General features: G+C 38.0%; 1 protein-coding gene across 2 annotated transcripts in view; it reads left to right on the forward strand.

Moving 5' to 3' along the window:
* LOC135464227 (tudor domain-containing protein 7-like) overlaps positions 1-20,705 on the forward strand; it is a 32,609-nt gene extending 11,904 nt beyond the window's left edge. The window contains exons 6-12 of one of the 2 annotated variants that reach the window (XM_064741733.1): positions 741-944; positions 2,773-2,884; positions 6,868-6,942; positions 10,361-10,507; positions 11,371-11,445; positions 12,394-12,479; positions 20,461-20,705. In XM_064741733.1, coding sequence (XP_064597803.1) covers positions 741-944; positions 2,773-2,884; positions 6,868-6,942; positions 10,361-10,507; positions 11,371-11,445; positions 12,394-12,479; positions 20,461-20,598 — 837 coding nt within the window. In that variant the 3' untranslated portion in view covers positions 20,599-20,705. The remainder of the gene's footprint in view (positions 1-740; positions 945-2,772; positions 2,885-6,867; positions 6,943-10,360; positions 10,508-11,370; positions 11,446-12,393; positions 12,480-20,460) is intronic. The other variant, XM_064741734.1, reaches the window with a different exon arrangement.
* Positions 20,706-22,356: the final 1,651 nt, after the last annotated feature.

A 22,356-nucleotide genomic window follows, 5' to 3' on the forward strand; every position in this document is an offset into this window, starting at 1 on the left:
GTCTGATCAAGTTACTGTATTGTATAGAATTGGTTTTACATCCTACAGGTACAAACAAGTTTAAATGATAACATTGTTACTTGAATGCTTGAGTTGTTTTATTGACGTTTCTGTATTGAAGTTTGAACAGTTGTCCAAAAATTCTGTTAAGATCTATGAAAGTTGATTCCTGCGAATGTGTCTTCTTACCAAATTCTCAAAAGTTGATGCCCGCAAATAAAAAGAGCATTTAAAGTACACAAACTAAATGATGCACGTAGGTTTAATTCCCTTCTGGAATTACTATACGTCATTACTCTGTTAAGTAAAAGATGGTAAAACTACCCCACTTCCGTGAAATGTTCGGGAAAATGCTCAGTAAATTACACCAAGTACAGACTCGACTGATATAACTCATTTCAGCCTCACTGATGAGGTCACAAGTTCAAATCCAGCTTTTTCTCATTCATCACTGGTTTGAAATTAGGTGATCTGTCAGTAATTGAAAAATTACAGCTGTTTTCTTACATCTGGTACTTTAGTTTTCCCTGATCTTAAAGTTCTCCGCTGTCATGTATACAATGGAATGGGCTCTAGCACAGTATACACCATTCAAATAAAATAGCTACATGTAATAGATAAATAAATTGTAGAGTTGTGCCCCTTTGGGAAGTACAAATGTAGATGGAGAGTTACTACCTGCTTCACACTTTGATGTGAGATTTCTACCCCTAAGATAACTTCTTAGTGTGTGTGTTTAGGGTCAGCCCCACCGGTCAGCTCCATCATACTCCGCCCCCAGTGGGGCTTCATACACAAACTTTGCTGTGACAGTACAGAGTAACAGAGGCGGTAACAGCGTGGAGCTCCGTTACGACTCAGACGATTCCGAAAATGAAACAGGGAAACAAGGAAGAATGAGGAGTGTTGTTGTGAAACCCGCCTTACTTCCAAACCCTAATCTGGCAAGTGCTCACTTTGTCTCTTGATGGTTTTTCATTTAACTCTGTGAGCCCATTGTTTTGCATGGCACCTTGATACCCTGTAGAGGGCATTGGCTAGCTTTTTAGAAGGACTTTTTTATATGATCCCCCCAAGCTAAGATATGATGGCATTTTTGTCTGCGTTGAATTGAACTTCAAAACAGTTTTTAAAAAATGCTGTCACTCAGAAGGAATCCTTAGAGTGCATGCAATGTGCCTCATTGTTGCAGGACAGATTTCCATGCTCTTTTATGTAGTGCTGCTTCACTGAAATGATTTACCAAAGGCACGTAAGCCGCCCCACCCAAAAAACACAAAACAGCTGGAGTGACTGTTAAGCAAGGAATCTTGTTTCTGCAATTTCCTGGGTGTTAGATCTTTGAGATCTCCACCTGGATTATTTACACTATTTGTTGATGTAGAAAAAAATTTAGTATCAGCAGGCAAAAGTAGGTTTCTTTTCTCTACTGTGAAACCCTAAAAAGCTGTAAAATTTATATATAAATGTGTTCATTAAGCAGGATTAAATGGAAGGAACTACAATTTCATTTAATTCCTTGGACCCAAGGTGCATATGGAATACTGTTTGTGAGGGGGCAATCATGCTCCCTCTGACCATCCCTGATAGCACAGTTGGTAGAGTGTCCGCTTCGGGAGGCAGTAAATCCAGGGTCAATACTGGGTCGGATCACACCTAAGACCTTAAAAGAGGAAGTTGTAGCTTCCTCACTTGGCATTCAGCATTAAGGGGATAGTTTATCCGTGTCGGTATAATGGCTTGGTTGGGGCACCTTACATGCCTTCGCTAAGGCGTCTCAGTGAAGCAGCACTAGATAAAAGAGCGGTGGAAATCCATCGTACAACAAGGAGGCACATTACATGCACTCTGAGGATTCCTTCGTCGTCATATGACTGAAAACTTGTTCAGTACGACATTAATCCCCATGCACTCACTCACTCACTCACTCACTCACTCCAGAACTCTCTGAATGCTGACCTTGGAACTAATGGTGTAACCATTGTCACGAGTACTAACCACTAACATTGCAACTCACTGCACATTGCTCCTTGTTCTCTGTGTGCATCAATGCCACCACTAGAAATCTATAATGATATAGCATGCAGTTAGTTCAGAGCAAAAGAAAAATACTTTTACAACTTTCTCTTTGTCGCTCCTCTAAACATGTGTTTGCATATGTTTACAGCAGTAACCACTATTTTACTATAACAGCAAGTGGGGCCTCTGTGGCTGGATGTGGTGGTGGAGGAAGGGGGGGTGGGGGGGGGGAGGCTAGCAGGAGCCTCCCATCAATGCAGTGGCATGAATCCAGCTAATGCTGGCTTCTTTTGCCGTAATTGGGAAGGTCTGCCGACAACCTGTGAATGGTTGTGGGTTTCCCCAGGCTCTGCCAGTTTTCCTCCCACCATGGTGCTGGCTGGGGTTGTATAACTGAAGTATTCTTGAGTACGGCGTGAAACACCAATCAAATAAATAAATAAATAAAAACAGTGAAGAGAATGAACAATATCACAATCATTGTGGCAGTTAGTTTGCTAATTTACCTGCTTGTGGAGATGAAGGAAGTGTCTTGGTTGAGCACGTTACTAAGACATTGCTTGTCTTTGGTGAGAGTGTATGATTCGTCTGCATGATGTAACTTGGACAATTCCTTTGTATCCAAATGGCACCCTGTTACGCCACAAAAAGACGAACTGAATGTAGACAATTAATACTAGATCATTTTGCAAGATTCCCATTGATTGGTTTGCTGGTTTTGTTTATTTCTTTTTTTTTTTTTGTTTATAACAGCGCTCCCAAAACCCTAACAATGAAGAGGTGAAATTTGGAGAGAATTTTGAAGTTCCGCCACGGTTACGTAACAGTCGAGGTGGGCGAGGTGAAAAAGATCACCTCCCATCAGGTGGGTGAAACCATGAAAAATTTCATAGTGTTTCCTACTCAAGTACTTCAGAAGGATTTGTTTCGTTGTACCAGGGCCTCCTGCAGCTGGGTTATTATATGAAGAAAACAGTTTATTAAGTTGATGTTGTTACGGCTTTAGAGGCTGAGGTGTTTGTTTCTTAGTTGCCATGACCCTGGAGGCGCTGGTTGGATCCCAGTCTGGAACATGAAATTTTCAGGAATCTTTTGCTTGTACTGTTTTTATACTGTTATAAGATTGTCTAGAGATATTGAGAGGTCACTTTGACGATGCTGTTGCGTTTGGCTTTCTAAACCGTGGCACAGCTGAGAATCAACTTAGATTCTCGTGCATTCGTACAAAATTCTGACTATGAAAGTGATGTCCATTTGATTTGAATTGATCAGTCAGATTTGAGATCCGTGTGATTCAAACTTGAAAACATGCAGACTGAGATGTCGCATTTCATTGGGATGCCTTGCTCGTGAAAAAAAAAAAGATGGCATAAAAAAAGTTTTAAGTGTCGCCGTCTTAATCTGTCTGACAATTAACAGTTGTTAGATGCGTAGAATTTGTGCTAACGGGCGAGCTGACACTAAAAAATATAAATAACTATATACTACTTGTTGAAACCAGTGATTCAAAACATGTTCATGTAATGGTGGAACATCTAAATGGTTTTCAGCTGCAACAAGCAGCCCCATACGATGTTGTTGTTGTTCTTGTTTTTGTAATCGTTGTTGTTATGATCTGCTTCTTGTTCTCGATTGTGTTCGTTTTTATTTTTCTTGTTTAACTCACGATGTTTTGTTTCAACAAAGGGAGATTCTCCATTCCATTAAATCCCTGTTATTCTGATTAGCTTTTGCATTTTTGGGTAAAAATAGATTAGCACAAATGCAGTCAATATTTTGGCATAATTGGAGAGCAACCCAAATAATTCCCTTCCTCAAAATATGAGCCTCATACTAGTCATACATAGTTATAAAGCAGGTTACAATGTAACCGTTTCAAACTTTTGAATGATTTTAACACAATAAATAGTACAGGTATGAGTGATATTTTTTACGAAAACGCAGTAATTTCAACTGTTCTTGAAAAGGTACAGAAAATTCAATTGGATTTGCGCTGATCAGTATTTTGCCAAAGTTTCCGGTATACGCCGTATCAGTAGCTTTTATAAGATGCACTGGATTTAAATTATAAACAGATGAGTCTTTTGTTTTTAACTCTGTATTTCTCATAGTGTTCTTATTTGTTCTGGGCAATAACCATGTAATTAAGTGTTACTCAAGGCTGCACATTAAAGGTACAAATCTAAAGTGTTACACACTTTGAAGGTACAAATCTGAAGCACCTTAACTTTTATGTGCATTCCTTAATCATTTTTCTAACAATTTTATTGGCACCCTAAAAGACCTAAAATTTTGCCCGTTAAAGTACATTTTTAGAGGCAAATAAATGTCACAAAATACTATATTTGGTGCTAAATCTAAGGATTTTCAGGTAGAATATCATCCCTTACTAAAATCTGTAGAACTCTTAGAATGAGGAAAACTGGGCAAGTCATTCCTGGACGAAATTTATGGTCATTTGATGTACAATACCATTCTGTTTTTGCTAACGAAACACACCTGAAAATAAAATTTATACATATTGATGAACAAGCTAAAGGTAAAAGTTAGTATTTATTATTGATTGGACATGTGCTTTTGATAGTAGTTTATTGGTGTAAGGATATTTGATATTTTTGTATTGGTATTTGACAGCCATGTTACTCGATTACCTATGCGGTCGTAATACAGTATGCTGTGTTATTTTCCTGTATGGCCTGAAGGATCTAACAGAATAGATTTGTGTATTTCGCGAATCTTTCAGGGTACAATGCGGCGTGCAATAACTATGCAAACCAGTCCCGTGCCCAGCGGGCATACTGTGAGTTGTAGTTGTCTGGTTGTTTACATTTTCAAAAATGACATAAGGGCAAAGGTCACTTTAAAATGAAGTAAATATCAGACGAAAGACCTTTAAAACCTGTCCAGGAAAATAGTCGGATTCTTTTCTTTTTTTTTTTTTTAGAATTTTTCTAACCGAGTAAAATTGTGTTAAAATAAAAGAAAGCTGAAATGAAAGTAAAGAGGAAGCTATTCATCATACAGACAACTGAAAACTATGCGTAAAAATACTTTCATTTCTTTTTTCAGATTTTTTTTAAGAGTGTTGAACGGCGTTCATTATTTGAATACTATGGTGGGCTTTATGAGCCATTCTGACTGTATCTAGGAACTCTGACGTCACATCACCTTTCTTCCTGATGTTCATTAGACGGAATTAATTTTTAGGAATCTTTTATCAGTAATCTTTTAATCCTGGGTAAAAAGAGTTATTCCACCATTCAGTGTTGTGATTAGAGTTGGAAAAACTTACTGTGACATCAGAGCTCCTAAACTCTGATAGTATGGTTCATAAAGCCCACCTTAGAATTGAAATGGCTGAACCACTTTAACTCTCTTCACAAAAATCTAAAAAAAATAAATGAAAGCATAGTTTTAATTGGCCTATTTAGTGATTCATGCTTTGATATTTAGAAGTCTTTTCCTTAAAAAGATCAAGTTCTACAATGGTTTCTTGTGACCCAGAAGGTATCAGTTATGTCACATCTATACTTTTGTCTGAAATAATTCGTTTCAAGGTCAATTCGGCAAATGCTATTCCTAGATTTATATGTATATTTATGTTGAAGGATGAAATGTAGCAGTTTAAAGTGTGTTAAGTGGCAAAAACCTTATGTGACGTCATTGGTCCCATTGTGGTCAGAAAAGGCCACCATAGAACAAAATATTCAAAAGCATTTTACTGTTTCAAACAAATTGTAAACAAAAAAAAAATCTGACTATTTTCCTGGATAGTTTTTGATGGTTTTTCATCAGATACAAATTCATTTTAGTGGTTTTTTAAATTGAAATTCAAAAAATGTTTTCCTAATGCGGTGACGGGTAAATTCTAGTGTTCTAGTGTTTCCCACACTATTACAGAAAGTTAAGGATATTAACTTGTGGCGTGTGTGTGTGTTGGTCTGTTCGTCTGTTCATCTTCTGTTCGTCCTTGCATTGGTTTCCATGCAATGACTAAATATTGTCCAATTTCGATAATCTTTTAAGTGCATGTTAACTTTGTAGTGATTTACACCCTAACCTTTTCCTCAACCTTTTAGCATATGACAGAGCCCCAATTCAGTGTAATTTATACACATTTTCAAGTTGATTTTGAAGACAAATTTACATTGGTTGGATTGGCCAATTTCAAGCACAGTGTACACAGAGTAGTACCTTCAGAATAAGCTGGACTAAAGACTTTGCAAAGATGCGAAAAGGTTGAAGAATTACAGTATTTAGTTGTTTTCTTGATTCTGATTGGAGGTAGGTTTCCGTGCAAACTATTTCAGATATTGTTTGATTATGGTAAAATTTTGTGTATAAATAGATTTTGTTTTCCCTCAGATCACTAGATTGAAAACCAGCTTGATCCTTACATGCATTCATATTTAGCGTGGGATTTAACTTTTTTGAATTTGTTTGATTTAATGCTTTTAGTTGAAATAAGTATTAATTTTTTCTTGCTTTCAAACATGCTGTGATCAGTAATCGTGTCTCTTTCTTCATCAATGGATTACTGGGGCCCTCCGTGGCTCAGTAAGTTAACGCACTAGCGCAGCGTAATGACCCAGGAGCCTCTCACCAATGGGGTCGCTGTGAGTTCAAGTCCAGCTTATGCTGGCTTCCTCTCTGGTTGTAAGTGGGAAGGCCTTCCAGCAACCTGCGGATGGTCGTGGGTTTCCGTTTTCCTCCCACCATAATACTGGCTGCCATTGTTTAAGTGGAATATTCTTGAGTATGGCATAAAACACCAATCAAATAAATAAATAAATATCATTTGACTGCTCGCTCTTATCCTGTATGTCCCCAAACTTTATTTCACGCCAGCTTTCCAAGTGTATTCTGCTCCCCCCAAATTCCAAGGTCCCCCTGTGAAATGGCAAGTGCTGAAGCAAACTTCTTGTGAGTTTAGACTTCTACCACAGTGAGCAGTATTCAGCATCCACAGAAGTTCCACAAGAGCCAGAAGATTTTGTGCGTAGAGGTTAAAGATTTAGAGAAGGCTTGTCACTGTTTTTTAACTGTTTGTATGGAAGATACTTGCATTGCTTGATTATTACTTATTTTGATGCTAATCTGACTAAATGCTAGCCAACATAAGAATTCATTTGATACTAGGTAGACACATCTGAAAAACAGATAGAGGAGTTATTTTTCTGAAACTGTTTCAAAACTGGCAAGTATACACATATATACTCTAAGGTTCTTGTAAAATTTCCACAGAAATTGAATACTGCTTTTGGTTTTCTTCAAATAGAAAGTTATTTTTAGTACTAAATGTAGTCTTTTATTGAAGAATACCTATTTCCAAGGATTTTTCACTTATCTAAGTTTAATTTTTTGCTTTACTGTGACATTCTTTGCCTTTGAGCAAAATGATCTTTGTCATGGGCTCAAATCACCAGTCATGAGGTTAACAAAGTACTTTTTATTTAGCAGAGAATTTATTTATTTCATTTTATGCTATGCTTAAGAATATTTCACTTATGTTGGGAAAAAAACCCGGCAGAGCTTGTGGGGAAATCCACCACCATCCGCAGCTTACCCTAACAGAGTAAGAAGTGTTTATTTATACTGGTTATAAGCTGTAGATTTTACACTTTTATGAATTTAGGGTCCAAATTTTGCGTTGATTTATTTTTGTTGTTGTTAAAATGTTTTATTTCTACCAATTTACAAGTATGGTAAGAAACAGAAATTGAATTCATACAAGTGTATTGTAAAGGTAACTGTTAGTCAATGGTATTTCATATAGGTGCAAGGGAGACAACTTTGCCTACCAATAAGACTTTCATACCCGGTCCGAAGTTACCCTGTTGTAAGTTTTTTTCTCCTCCGTTGCCGTTAACATGATTGTTAACCCAAGGCTGCACCAGTTGTCCCTGAGTATTAGATATCCACAAATTTTGTATGTTTTTTTTTTGTTTTTTTTTTTTTTGCACTGTACCACATCTTCGTTTTACTTCCAAAGGACACTGGGACCAATTCCTTTGAAAACGTTTAGTGAATCCTCCAACCCCTTGCTATACTAGAAGGAAATACACTGTTGCTGATTTGGCTAATTCTAACATTTTAATATTTAACTGTCATTTTGTTTACCTAACAAATTAAGCGCTAATTCCATGTGAACACGATTTTTTTTCCCTTAAAAATAAACTTTAATGTTGTTGCATGTGATCAAACAACTGTCAAATAAAATTATGTTTTTGTACAGGTATATATGTAGGTATACGGTGTATATGTTTTAGGTAGGCTTTTACATTTTTCCTCTTTAAGTGCCCAGGTACTTATTTTAGTGAACCTTTTTTATATTTGTGTGTACTAATATAAGTGTATTCGTACTTATTTTGCAAAATAGAAATAAAGCACTTCATTACATTGTTGAAATACACATGCTGTTATTTACGTGCATGTGTACTGATATTAAGTTAATTGTAAAGTATTTTGCATATGTGCAATGTTGTGTGAATGTTCTGTGAAGCTGTTTAAAGGAGAAGAAAACATAAAAATGATGCCAAAATCAGATGAAAGAGCGTCAAAACTCATTTGCAAATGTGATCTTTAATATTTTTTTGGATTTTTTTTTGAAGATAAGAGGGTATTTAAAATATTTTTGTATTTTGGGTATTTAGGACCAACTTTTGGTGTTAATCATTGATAATGTTTTAAATAAGGATGTGATGCTTGGCTAATAAATTTATTTGAATGTAAATTTGTTGTTTGTATCAAAACATATGCATTTAACCTAAATTATGATAATATTTATGAACATATTAGAAATAGAAATATGATCCAAATTGAGGTTTAATACATTTGTTAGCTGAAAAGAACAAATTCTAGTGCAAAAATATTTATTAAACCTGTGTTACATCCTCACAATACCCACAATACAAAAATTATTTTCAAGTGTCTCTGTCTCCTGAAGAAAAAATCAGAAAAAATATTGAAGACCACATCTAGGAGTAACTTTTTGCACTCTTTCAACTGATTGTTGTCATTTTTATGTTTTCTCCATATTTAAAGGTATGTGTACCATTGCAGAGTTATGTTAATGTGCCTTCATTTAAGTGACCTTAGTACATGTTTCATGTAAAAGTCATACTGATCATTTCTACTGTGAGCTGGCACTCCTTGATTCGGATTTTTCTACCTTATTGAGCCACTAGTTTTTTGTAAAGCTTGATTAATTTCTTATCAGAAAAATCTTCATTGTTGGCATCAAAAATATACTTTCAAGACAATAATATGCCTCTTATAGAGCATATTAACACATCAAAACTTAAGGCGAAATAAAGTAATTAAATCAATCTAAAGGCATGTGCTGAATATATATTTAAATTGTTTGTGTCTGAAAATTTCCCTGAGTACTAATTCTGTTACAGTTGCCAATAATTTCAAAGACTTTTGACTGGTCTTGTTACAGACTTACAGGTTTTATCCCAAACTTTCACAAGTGTGAGGGATTTTAATTTGGGTTTGTTCACCTCTCTGTGTGTAAGTCTGCCTTTGGTTTCTGTGCATTAACTCCTCTAAATATATAAGGTGAAAAAATATTTCAGATTTACTGAATACTATGATTGTCACTGGGTGTGGGTTTCCACACAATCACTGCTCCAAATATTTTCAGACTTTCATATAATTTTGTGTTCAAATTCATTTTTGCCCCTCAATCTGCTAAAAATCAGATCGTATCTATATGGCTTCACTAACCACGATCTGACATATTTCTTTTCGCCGGCATAATTCAGTCTCCTCCTGTGAACTGAGATTACGTAAAAAGAAGAGTTCATTGACATCAGTCACGACCAATCAGTATGAGGCTTTCTACAGAGTTTGTTTTCACTGGGAACAGTCGATAGTCTGTTGGTAAAAGGGGAATTCCCATTTTGATAAACATAGGATCTGATTTTTATCCGGTCGGTAGCACAGCTATACAATTCTTGTTCAAATGGAGACATCCCAATATTTCTTCATGCTTCTTCTCCAGGTTTTCTGTTTGGAACTGCAACAACGCAGTTTTAACTTGTTCTGACAAGAGTTCACTTGTTTTGAGGCCAGATGTTGGTTTTGTCGCCGTGCTGTTGGTTTTGTCGCCATGCTGTTGGTTTTGTTGCCATGCTGTTTTAGGAAAGTTAGCCCCAGATTCAGCTCTGTCCATGACAGCTGCCTTGTGGCCAGCAGCGCATTTGTGATTGGCTGAAAGAGGCACACCCCTTAACGCGCCGGGGGTAGGATGTGTGCTTAGGCCCCCCAGATTACGTGTAAGAATTAGCTTGATTCATACAGAAGTTGTGCACATACATATTTTCTCTCGTTTTAGTTGTGGAGCGTGGACAGCTGTATAAGAAGTTGGTGATCGACTATTGCAATCAGAAAAATCTACAGTTTCCGGATTACGCCACAGTTGCAATGAAAAAAGGCTACGTCAGCTCTATTATCCTAGAGGGAAGAAGCTATGGCAGTCTAGGTGAGAAAGTGAAAGTATTTTAAACATTATTTGTTGCTTGCTGGCCTTTATGAGCTGTACCTAAACTCACATCGACCGCATTGGTGGGAGGCTCCTGGGTCATTGCGTCACTCTGGCCACCAAGGCCCCCAATAGGGGATTACGCAATAATCATATAAGTAAATCTGGAGATGTAATCTCAAAGAGGTTGTACTTACAGATTTTTGGCAAAACATCAATCTACACAAATTCAATCGAAATTTTTGCATTTGATTTTAAAATGTCCAAGATAACCACCTTTCGCACAAGATGAGACTTGCCTGTGTGTGTGTTACCATTCAAAGTCAGTAATAAAGTTTCTGCTGTTTATAAAGCCAGTCTCATTGTAACTTTTTTGAATGTTAGGACTATTTTAACACCATAAATTCTACAGGTGAGAGCATGACAATTGTTGAAAGGCAATAATATGAAGTATTCTAGTTACATGTGAAAAATTTTATTTAGTTAGCGAATATGGATTTTTTGCCAAAAATCTCTTTGACCTGTTTGAGATGGAGCTTGGAAAGGTCCCTAATACCTCAACCTTTTTGCATTTGAAAAAGCAACTTTCAGTGTAACTTAGGTGCATTTTTGATTTGATTTTGGAGACAAAATTTCATTGGTTGGATTGATCAATTCCACGGCTTCACAAAAGGTGAATCAGTATATACACTGAATATTGCCTTCAGAATATGTGTGAATAAACACCTTGCAAATGTGCAAAAAGGTTGAAGAATTGCAATAGCATGACTTCTTTCGTAGCCAGAGAAAGTGCGGCATTCAGATGCCCTAGACAGTTGGTAAGGTTTGTAACAAATCTGCTCTGTTTTCATTTTGATGGACAGAACCGTATCAGACCCCAGAGAGTGCAGAAGAGGCGACTGCTCTGAACGCTTGTAAATCTTTAAACATCGAGAAAGGTGAGAGCAAAATGGAGATAGTTACCTGACACATCTGTCATGAGTACATGTGTCTGGCCAGTCTAGCACCACAAAAGCAGCAGCCAATCGCTTCTGTTCTGTATTGGATTGTAGCAGTATTGGACTTAATGGACTTCACTTGAGCCAGTGACCGCTTGCTACTCTGTATAAGACACTCTTGTTGAAATATAGGTGACAGCTGGCGAACAAGACGATGGATCCATAAGGAAAAGAGAATTTTCAAGCTTTTGTGGCAGTAAACGATTTGCCATACATATTGTCTTACACAAAGTACAATTGAGATCACTAGCCTTCCTCAGAAATGTCATGCAAAAATGCCCCGCTCATGGGCAAGAGACCTGGGCTCAGTTTGTTGAAAATGTATTAGCACTTAAGCCCTGTATTAAATTTAGACTGGACTGAAGTGCCATTTGTTTTGTATTTGGCCAAGACTTGTATTAAGATTTAAACCTGGCTTTAAATATACTTTTGATAAATAAACCTTGATATATTTGTGTTCGACTGATCAGTCAGTCAATCAACCTTTGAGAGAAAACAGCTCATTTTTGTGCCCACATGTTTATTATTTATGGGAAGAGTATCACAACCATTTATGTTTTCTGCCCCATTTTTAGCTATTGTGATTTTGAGTAAAGCAGCAAATAAAATTCTGACAATTGATAGAACAGACATTATCTTTGACTCTTTGGAAATTTTTTTTATTTTAACCTGGAAACACATTTGTCGAGTAGCCCAGCTGTGCTTTTATTGTTCAGAAACTGGCTGGTGACTGATGATGTTTGTCTTTCAAATGCTAGCACACAAAGCACTGTACATGTAGAGGTTCAATCCCAGCCTTGGAATTTGTAAATTTTTCCGCTCTCACAATTAATAACAGAAATATAAATGTACTGATATAATTTTTTTGTGATATATTCTGTGCCGCAGGTCTTAGTGCTGCAAAAGAAACTGAGCCTACACAGTCAGATCAACCTTTAACCTGTGACCCAAAGGTCAAGGACAGAATTGTACAGGTAAGCCGTGATGAGGTCAATGAAAGCAGCTTTCTCATATGTTGTGTGTATGTCTTACTGCATATAGTTAGTGATTCTGCAGATGGACTAGGCAACTATATGTGTGCAGGGGGCCTTCGTGGTTCAGTTGGTTAGCGCGCTAGCGCAGCGTAATGACCAAGGAGCCTCTCACCAATGCGGTCGCTGTGAGTTTAAGTCCAGCTCACGCTAACTTCCTCTCTGGCCATAGGTGGGAAGGTCTTCCACCAACCTGTGGATGATTGTGGGTTTCCCCCGGGCTCTGCCCGGTTTCCTCCCACCATAATGGTGACTGCCGTCGTATAAATGAAATATTCTTGAGTACGGCGTAAAACACCAATCAAATAAATAAATAAATAAGTAAAGGTACATGTACGAGGGGAGACTGAAAAGTCTTTTTTAAAGTGACATTTTCCGTGATTCTGATTGAATCATCCACCTTATAAGGTCAAGTAAGAGTTTTGTGCAAGTGATTAATTTCTTATCAGAACCCTGTTGGCAACAAAAGTGCCTCTGAAAGTGCTTTTTTACAAACCAAACTTTCTGTGAAGTACAGTAATTTACTTTCAAATTACCTTTTTCTCATAAAAGACAGTCAGCTTGTGCATCTTCCAAAAAAAGCTCAATTGAAAAATGATTCACTTCTTTAGTCACAAAAATTTCAACAAAACTTAAAATTTTACTTGACAAGCCAATGCACATTACATTGTTTTTTTTTTTTGTTTTTTTTTTTTTACAAAGCAGGAAATTTGTATGACTTCTGTAACAACATTCTGATAAAGAAAAAACAGGGCAACTTTGAAAGGCCTTCATGCTTCTTGTATAATGAAGTTTCAGCCTGTATTCCAGGTACACACATTCAGTATTCTTTACTGGTGACATCATCACTAATGAGTGACACATTATCCAATCCAATGTCTTGTAGAGTTTTACTCTCCCCACAGAGCTTTTTGATCTGACACTGCACTCGTTTGTTGCACTCTGGGCAGGAGAAGTCAAAATCAGACCTGACATTGACGCCATGTTTAATGCAGCGGTTTCGATTCGCCTTCCATTGTTCACCTACTTCTTCTAATTGCCTGGAAACCTTTTCCTTCTTGTTTCGAAGCTTTCGAGCCTGCATTTGGGTCTTCATTTGGTTCTGCTCTGAGGCTCTTGCTACACTTCTCAAACGTAGAATCTCCGCTTTGTAGATGCTGGCTGTTGTTGTGGCATTAAGTTGGGAAAACAGTGGATTGCGCTCCAGTGTGTGAAGATCTTGCCGAGTCACAGTTTCTAGACACTTTTTGTACAATTGTTGGAGTCGAAAATTTTGGGCGGCAACAAGTAGTTTTAGGGACGACTCTTTAGCCAATAGAAACACTTCACATTCCGATTTTATCTTCGGCATTTCAAATTTGTCGCCAAGTTCTAAGAGGGAGTACACATTGGCATCTGAAAGGAGAAAAGTATGTACGTGTACATTTAACAAGGCATTAGTTAGGGACAAAAATGGGCTGTTGATTTTTGCTGACAGTGTAACATCTTGTATTTATTTATTGATTTATTTGTTAATTTATTTGATTGCTGTTTTACACCATTCTCAGGAATATTTCACTTATACGATGGCGGCTGTTTAACACCATTCTCAAAAATATTTTACTTATATGATGGTGGCCAGCATTATGGTGGGAGGAAACCGGGCAGAGCCCGAGGGGAAAACCCACGACCATCCGCAGTTTGCTGGCAGACCTGCCCACGTACGGCTGGAGTGGAAGCCAGCATGAGCTTGATATATACAGTAAACCTGACAACCATCATATAAGTGTCAAATTCTCATATAAGAACACAACAATACGCTTCCAGTCAGAGAAGTAGATAACGTGTCACAACTCACCTGTGACGACTTTGTGAATGCCATATACAAACTGGAGCAGGTGTAATACAGTCTGGAGCTTGGTGTCTCTCAAGACGATCTGGTCGCCCGCGGCAGAATTGACATGGACAAGGTGGCGCCATCTATTGGACCAAGCTGACATAACCTCTTTGTGGATGTAGAGCCTTGTGGCATCCACCAGAAGTGTGAGATTCGCGGACGCCTCAGGTTGCGTGAAGTCCAGTCGATTCAGCTGGTGTTTTGTCAAATTCGCAGGCATCATGGTTTTAGAATTGCAGTTGTAACAATGCTGCTGCTGCTGTTGTAGTTGTTGTAGTTGACTGCTATGACTGAAATCTCCTGTTTCTGATTGGCCGGTGGGAGATATTGTGTTCAGAGCTTCTGATTGGCTGACAGGAAAGTGGCCACTGGCAATACCAGATTGGTTCAGGACTGATTGGCCTTGTTGATTGGCTGAATTTAATACTCTGCTTGAGTTCTGCTGGCTGTGAGAAAGCATCCGTGAACATTCTCTTTCGCGGGAAATCATGTCCTGTTGAAGTTGATAAAGTAGAGTTTGAGTGTCGGTTTTCAAATCAGCTGTCTGTGATGTTCTTCCTAGTGGCATGATGTCATGCCGTTGTTGTTGTGCAGTACTATCAAACTGTTCATTGCCTTGAGAATACTCACACCTTGGCTGTTTCCCTTTGCTTGTGATGCTGTGTGGATGAATTTTTCCATTGCTCATGTATGAGTGGTTCCCATTTCTCATTGGTTGATGGTTACTGTGACTATGATTATTGCTTGAGATTTGAGGAATTCCTGTGCTTGGGTTTGATTGGATGCAGGATGCAGGATTGTGATATCCATTGCTACTGCTTGGCAGGTTGCCAGGATTTTGAAGGTATCCAGTGTTAGTGCTAGGGATACTGCCAGGATTGTGAAAGTATCCATTGCTACAGCTTGGCAGGTTGCCAAGATTCTGAAGGTACCCAGTGTTAGTGCCAGGGATACTGCCAGGATTGTGAAAGTATTCAGTGGTCGGAATCGATGCACTGCTGTGATTTGCAACAGTGCCAGAAGGTGTGCCAGAGAGGGCAGAATCTTTGAGGAAAACTGCATACTCTGTAGCTACCTTGTTAACGCAAGACGCAGTATTAGGAGGGTGCTCTTGTTGCGGTGTTGTGTGCGCAAATTTCATCATTTTTTCAAAATCTTCACTTCGAAACGAAACATCTGCTAAGTTCTTTCCATTTATTTTTGTGGCATCGTATGCTTTTGTAAAATGTTTCAGCTCGTTTTGCCTCTGTAGGTACAGCCCGTTGTGGTCATCCGCGTAACTACGGGGAGTTAATGCGGACAGAGATGTCTCCAAGGCGTGAAGTCTTTCGTAGATATCCCTGTTCACGTGTTCTGTTGCAGAGCTCTTTTCTTGTGTGGAACACTTTTCGGGCAAATTACTCTCATTGAGCATGTGGATCTCGAGTTTTGGGATAATGTGTGTCTCTTTCACAGTGCTTTTCTGGATGGTGCACTCAGATGAGGAATGATTTTTCATATGAAATTCCTCTCCCTCTTTGTCATAGCTTTCCTTTTTACTGTCCTCGCTTTTGGTAGTAATTTTACTCATTGGATCCAAGTCAGACATGATTTGAAAGATCTCCATCTTGCCCTTCTCTAACATTTTCCCTCTCTTTGAGTTCCTTACGGCATTCTGTTTCAAACCATCAGATTGGCTCTCAGCTGAACAGTTGCCATAGTAACTCCCCCTTGGTGTTCGTGCTTCACAGCTGACACTTGCTGGTCGGCGTAGAATTTGTTTTTCAACTGCCCTTGTGATGTCACTCTCGGTGTCGGACCCTTGGTCACTCATATCTGTTGAACAAGGACAGGGAAAAAATTTTCAGTGGTTTCATTTCAAAGAGCACTCTTGGTGGTTTCAGAGATGAACGTAAAAAAAATGTTCTGCTTTTTATTGACGACATTTTATATTGGGCATGCAGAAATATCAGAAATGCAAGATATTAAAACATTTTAAAACAAGTTTCTCTTCTAGATTGTCTGTTTCTTTTCACTTGAGCTCTAATGAAATATGTAGTGAAACATTTCCCACTTGAGAAGATATCTTTCCTTGCAGATTATGTAGAGATTTACAAAAAGAAAGCTGTTCTTGATGGGTTGATAAATTTGAGGGTCAGTTAAAGAAAACCTGACTTTTTGCTGACAGGCTAATGGTCTTGGCATAAGGCTAATGGTCTTGGCATAAGGCTAATGGTCTTGGCATAAGGCCAGTGGTCGTGGCATATCTCAAAATATGCAGAATGCTGATATGAGAAATGATAAAGATGATATGGTATCTTATAAACCAAAGGCAGACTTGCAGACAGACACACACACAAAGAGGTGAACAAACCCAAATTAAAATCCCTCACACTTGTGAAAGTTTGGGATAAAAGTCTGTAACAAGACCAGTCAAAAGTCACTGAAATTATTGGCAACTGTAACAGAATTAGTACACAGGGAAATTTTCAGACACAAACAATTTAAATATACAAACATTCAGCACATGCCTAGATTGATTTAATTACTTTATTTCGCCTGAAGTTTTGATGTGTTAATATGCTCTATAAGAGGCATATTAATGTCTGTTACAGTTACCGCTGTAGTTTGTTGTTTTTTTTTAGGCAACAGTTTTACTTGGAATAAAATTACTAATTATGATTTTATAACTTGATAAAGTTTTTGTGGGTGGTTGCTGATGCTGCATGGTTTTATTATGTTCCATATCATGAATCGTTAAGTCATTACTGAAATATGTAATGTAAAATTTTAATGTTCTGATCCCAGACTTCAAAGGTGATAATGTGACCATGCACATAAAGAAGTTTTATGAAACGCAAAACAAAATAGTGCTTTCCCACAGCCTCTAACTCTGTGAATGGAGGAAATTTATATCAAAACCTAACTTTTTATCGGTTAACCATCATATTTTTTTTTCAATTTACTTGTCACTTTTGATACGGCAGTTCTGATACATTTTGCAGAATGCAGTTGCTAGCCATTAGGGCTGGTGTATTTTCACAGAAAAATCACTACTTGTCATTTGCCATACAGAAGATATTTTTCATGTGCATCAGAATTTCTAATCCCACTTTTAACTTGGATCAAAATTTGTTGTGAGTTTTTAATCAGAATTTCTTAAACTATAAAATAATGTGTAGCCACATATGTTTAAATTTTTAACGTTTCAACTCCAGACTGTTGCAGAAGGATCTGTCATGCTACATACCTGTGTTTTGTGAGGTGTTTTTCCTCTGTAGAAATCCAGTTTGCAGGCTGTGCCAGATAGGAATGTGTATACCTCTTGCTCCTACAAACTTCCAACAGCTTACTCAACACATTGACAGATATGCCTGTCAACTGCTCAAACCCTGCTCGTTGTAAATATGCTAATTATTTGGAAAATGTAAAGAAAAAATTGTTTGTGTGTTTTTTTTTTATAACGGGCTTTGTCATAAAAATTCCAGCTTTGACTAAAAATATTGGTGATAATGTCACTATGTTGTTACGTCTTTACCTCGTCTATAGACAGGAGAAAATACAGGCCAATAGTTTGATTGTGTTAAACTGATATTAGCCATTCTTGTTAATGTGTAGACATTTAGGAAGTCTACTGTACCCATTGCCTGTATTCTACAAGTTTGGCCAGAGCTCTTCATGTGCCATAATGAAGGCTTAAATATTTTAGCAACAAAAGGCCTTCACACCAAGTGGAGCCCAGTCCTCTAACAAGAGGATTAGCGACTGCACACCTGAGCTGACTAATTTACCTATTATCATGATTAATAATACCTGCGTTTACCTGGGTTACTAACCACACCCGTTGATCATTATTAATAGGTTTGTTCTCACCCTGCACCTTTAGACCCATGCAGTGTGCTTGAGCAGACCTAAGGCTTGTGTTAGTGTCTCAGACAGCCAACAGGCAAATGCAGCCTAATGCTTGCTGTCAGCCATGTGTACTTTGAACAAAACACTTTGCACTGACAACACATTGTTCACTTAACTATAAAACTTAACAGTGTGACCAGTGGCCAGTTTTCCTCCAAAAGCTCGTGCAGATTGCGCCCAGTATAAGCCTGCATGTATGTGTACAGGTAGCTTGTTTCCAGTGCCACAAACTTACTTTCCTCTGTACATGGTTGTATGTCGGAAGGTTTGCCAGCAACCTGCACATGGTTGTGGGTTTCCCCTCAAGATCTGTTTAGTTCCCCCCATCCCCCCCCAACTCCACAATTTATTGGCTGCAGTTGTATAAATAAAATATTCTTGAGTAGGGTGTTAAACTCAAATCAAATGAATAAATGAATGTGCTTAAGTTATATCGGTTGGAGACATGCAAACCTACAAAACCAGACCCTAGATAAACCCATCTGATCATGTAAGGTTTTAAACATTATATAAAACAGTTTTGTGATGTTGCCTATATCTGTCAGATCTCCTTATTTTCTTTAAACTTCTGCTTGTATCAATTTATTGTGCTCATTTTTGTGGTTCGCCTCTAAGATTTGATCCCATATGTTTCTCTCACCTGCTTACATCTGTAACAGTGGCAAGTAGGTAAGGTGAAAGATGACATGGGAAGGTATAGGGATATGAAAATGAGTGAATGCTATTCAGAAAACTATAGCTGGTAATAGCTAGAAATTACAGTATGTTAGGGAAGAGCAGCCGTCTGATCCTGGCCCCACTCCCCATCTGTTCCCTGTCGCGCCTTGACTTTTGAATCATGGAAGCTCTGACCATCTGGGTGCCTCACACCGCCGGCAGGAAAAATATTTAAAGGCTGTTAATGCTACTCCAAGCCAGCCTGTAAAACTTCATCCTGGGGCATACAGTGTATCTGTAATGTTGTAAAGAAGCATGTGGGCCCTACATGCAAAAAATATGCCATTAATCTTTCAAAAATTTGAAGCTATTTAGACATTTGTTTGTTTTCATTGATAGGCATGCATTTCATGATTACTTCTAGCCAAGAGTCGCAGATTATTTTGTGCCTCAAAAAGGTTAAATATTAGCATTGGGTGACTGTTAGATATGTATGCAATTATCTCCTTTAAAATTACACATTTTCTTGAGAAAACGATGCCGTAAAACGCATTTAGGTCAGTAGCTTATATTCTGTCCGCTGTTACAGGCTGCGTACGTGTTGAGGCGGTGGACTGATAATCCGCTAAGGAAATGTGTGGTACGATTTTATGCACTTGAAGCTTGTACGTGCATGTGTGTTTTTTACGTTTTCCCTTCGAAGTTGACGTAGCGACATCAGTAAACATAGGGATGTTCTAGGCTGTTTACATGTACATGCATAAACAACAACACCTAGAATCAAATGCTATATGCTCTGTTGTTCTAAATTCTAAACTGCTCAAACTTACCGAAATGAAATTCCGCCATGCATAGCCTGATAATTTCGGTTAAAAATGGCTTATATTTACTATGATCACTCAGGTGAGTATATGTATGACGGGAGGAGGATCAGATTTGAGTCTGTTGTTTTTACTAAGGATGTCTAAACTGGGGCCATATCAGTTACAAGTTTGACAAGTGAGAGACACCAGAGGGAAGTAAATCGGCTAAATATTGCACACGTCGGAGTATTGTTCTTTTCTTTGTATTATAATCATAAGCACAGGAAGTTTTCAGATTTTTAAAACATGGAAAAATTCCATTCACAATATTCCTTTTTATACATACACGCCTGTACAAAGCTTGATATAAATAAATATGAAACAAATGTATAGCACCATGTATCAGCCTACATGTTGTTAAAAGTCAATCCTCTCAGGCCGTGTGTGGGTGAGTCTGTAGGCAACGTGCGGATGGTTGTAGGTTTACCCCAGGATCTGCCTGGTTTCCACCCACCATAATGCTGGCCACCACATATATCAGGTGTCATGTGTCAGTAAAGCAGCACCTTGAATATATTGGCGTCAGATTAGGTCCTGGTACAAGAAAACCACATTTATAATTATAATAAGACCAAATTTATGTAGTTGAAAGCAGTGTTACATTTCAGATGTATAAAACAAAGTCCTACACTTTCAGATTGTGAGGAGAAGGCAAGCCGGTACTTGGTTGAAGCGAGTACCAGTGGAGTATAAGGAGAAGTATAGGGAGGAGTGTCCAGCAAATCTGCTCAGACTGCTGCAAAGCTGGCCGGATCTTGTCAGGGCTGAGAAGTAAGGCAGGGTTTTAATGTTCTAAATAAAGATGTGATACAGTTGTAATAAGTTGTTTAAATGTAAATGTGTTTTTTCATGTGCAAACACATGCATCTAATCTGAATTATGATAATATTTATCAATACATACATGTACTAAAATATAAATATGATGATAATTTTAAAAAATACCTACTCTAATTCTTAAACCCTGCAAGGTGTTTGTTCATGCATATTCTGAAGGCATTATTCTATGTAGATTGATAAAATTATGCTTTTTGTGAAGCCCTGAAAAAGGCCAATCCAACCAATGTAGTTTTGTCTCCAAAATCAAATTATGATTGTTTATTATTATTTTCAAATGTCTTTTGAAGACCACATTTACAACTAACATTTCAGACTCTAAACTTTACGTAATATTAGCTTAAGTGTCATTCCCGGAAGGTTGGCATCTAATAAAAGGAAAATCAGTGTTTACAAACAAAATTTTAGGGGTGGTATCTTTAAACATACTGCATGTATTGAGCTGAGGTTTACGCGCGTGTAAAGTGCAATAACGCTAGGGAGGTGTTTTCTCGTTGATGTCATGTGTGCATATTAAGCACTGTCAATTTCAAAGTCCATGACTGACATGTTGTACATTGTGTATTGGAATCATTATTAAGGTAAATGCTTGAGGTGGTATCTCAAACACTGCTGAGAGGCCTCCATGGCTCAGTTGATTAGCTTGATAGTGCAGAGTAATAACCCAGAAGCCTCTCACCAAAGCAGTCGCTGTGAGTCTGACTCATGCTGGCTTCCTCGCCAGCCATACGTGGGAAGGTCTGCCAGTAATCTGTGGGTGGTTGTGGGTTTCCCCCAGGCTCTGCCCGGTTTCCTCCCACCATAATGCTGGCCACTTTCATATATTAAAGTGATGTATTCTTGAGTATGGTGTTTAAACAGCAATCAAATAAATAACTAAAATAAATCAAAGAGTGCTGCATGTTACATGGACTGACCTGAAGTTTTAGAGATGCCTAAGCACAATGTTGCATTTAATTACTGTTTAAAGACCAGCTCATGCTGGCTTCCATGGGTTTATGTGGGAAGGTCTGACAGCAACCTGCGGATGGTCGTGGGTTTCCCACCGGGCTGTGCCTGGTTTCCTCCCACCATAATGCTGGCCGCCGTTGTATAAGTGAAATATTCTTGAGTACGGCCAAAACACCAATCAGATTTAATAACTGTAAATTACCAATGTCATGACTTCAGTATTTTATGTATTGAGCTGAAGTTGTGCATTCATGTGTTTTCTACAGACAAGCTGTACAGTGTAAACCTTTCATCAATTAAATAAATAAATCTAAAGACGAACTCTTTGGTAATCTTGCTACCAAATCTAAATTATGCTTCCCGTTAAACCCATAATCTCCATTTTAGAGTTACTGGTTATGTACCATACAGCCTCCATATGAAGTTTTGTAATGAATTATACCTTGATGCCAACATGCACTGTCATTGGTCAAGGACCTTGATACTGGCCCATGATATTTGATTCATTGAGTGGTTCAAGAAAAAATTCTTTAGTACCAGCAAATAAGTAATTGAATTGATTTTCTCCCAATTTTGCCAAATAGCTCTGGTTATAGCCCATCTAAAGGGAAAAATCCCTGCTGAACGCACCGAACAAATTTGTCCAAGTGTCTGCGAGTCATCATGCTCTACTTTTTCTAGGTTCATGTGAAGTAGATCTCGTCTGAATTTCAGGCAAGAAAGTAACAAAGGCTTTGATTGATATT

This window comes from Liolophura sinensis, chromosome 3, assembly GCF_032854445.1.
Source record: "Liolophura sinensis isolate JHLJ2023 chromosome 3, CUHK_Ljap_v2, whole genome shotgun sequence".
In the NCBI taxonomy this organism is placed as follows: Eukaryota; Metazoa; Mollusca; class Polyplacophora; order Chitonida; family Chitonidae; genus Liolophura; species Liolophura sinensis.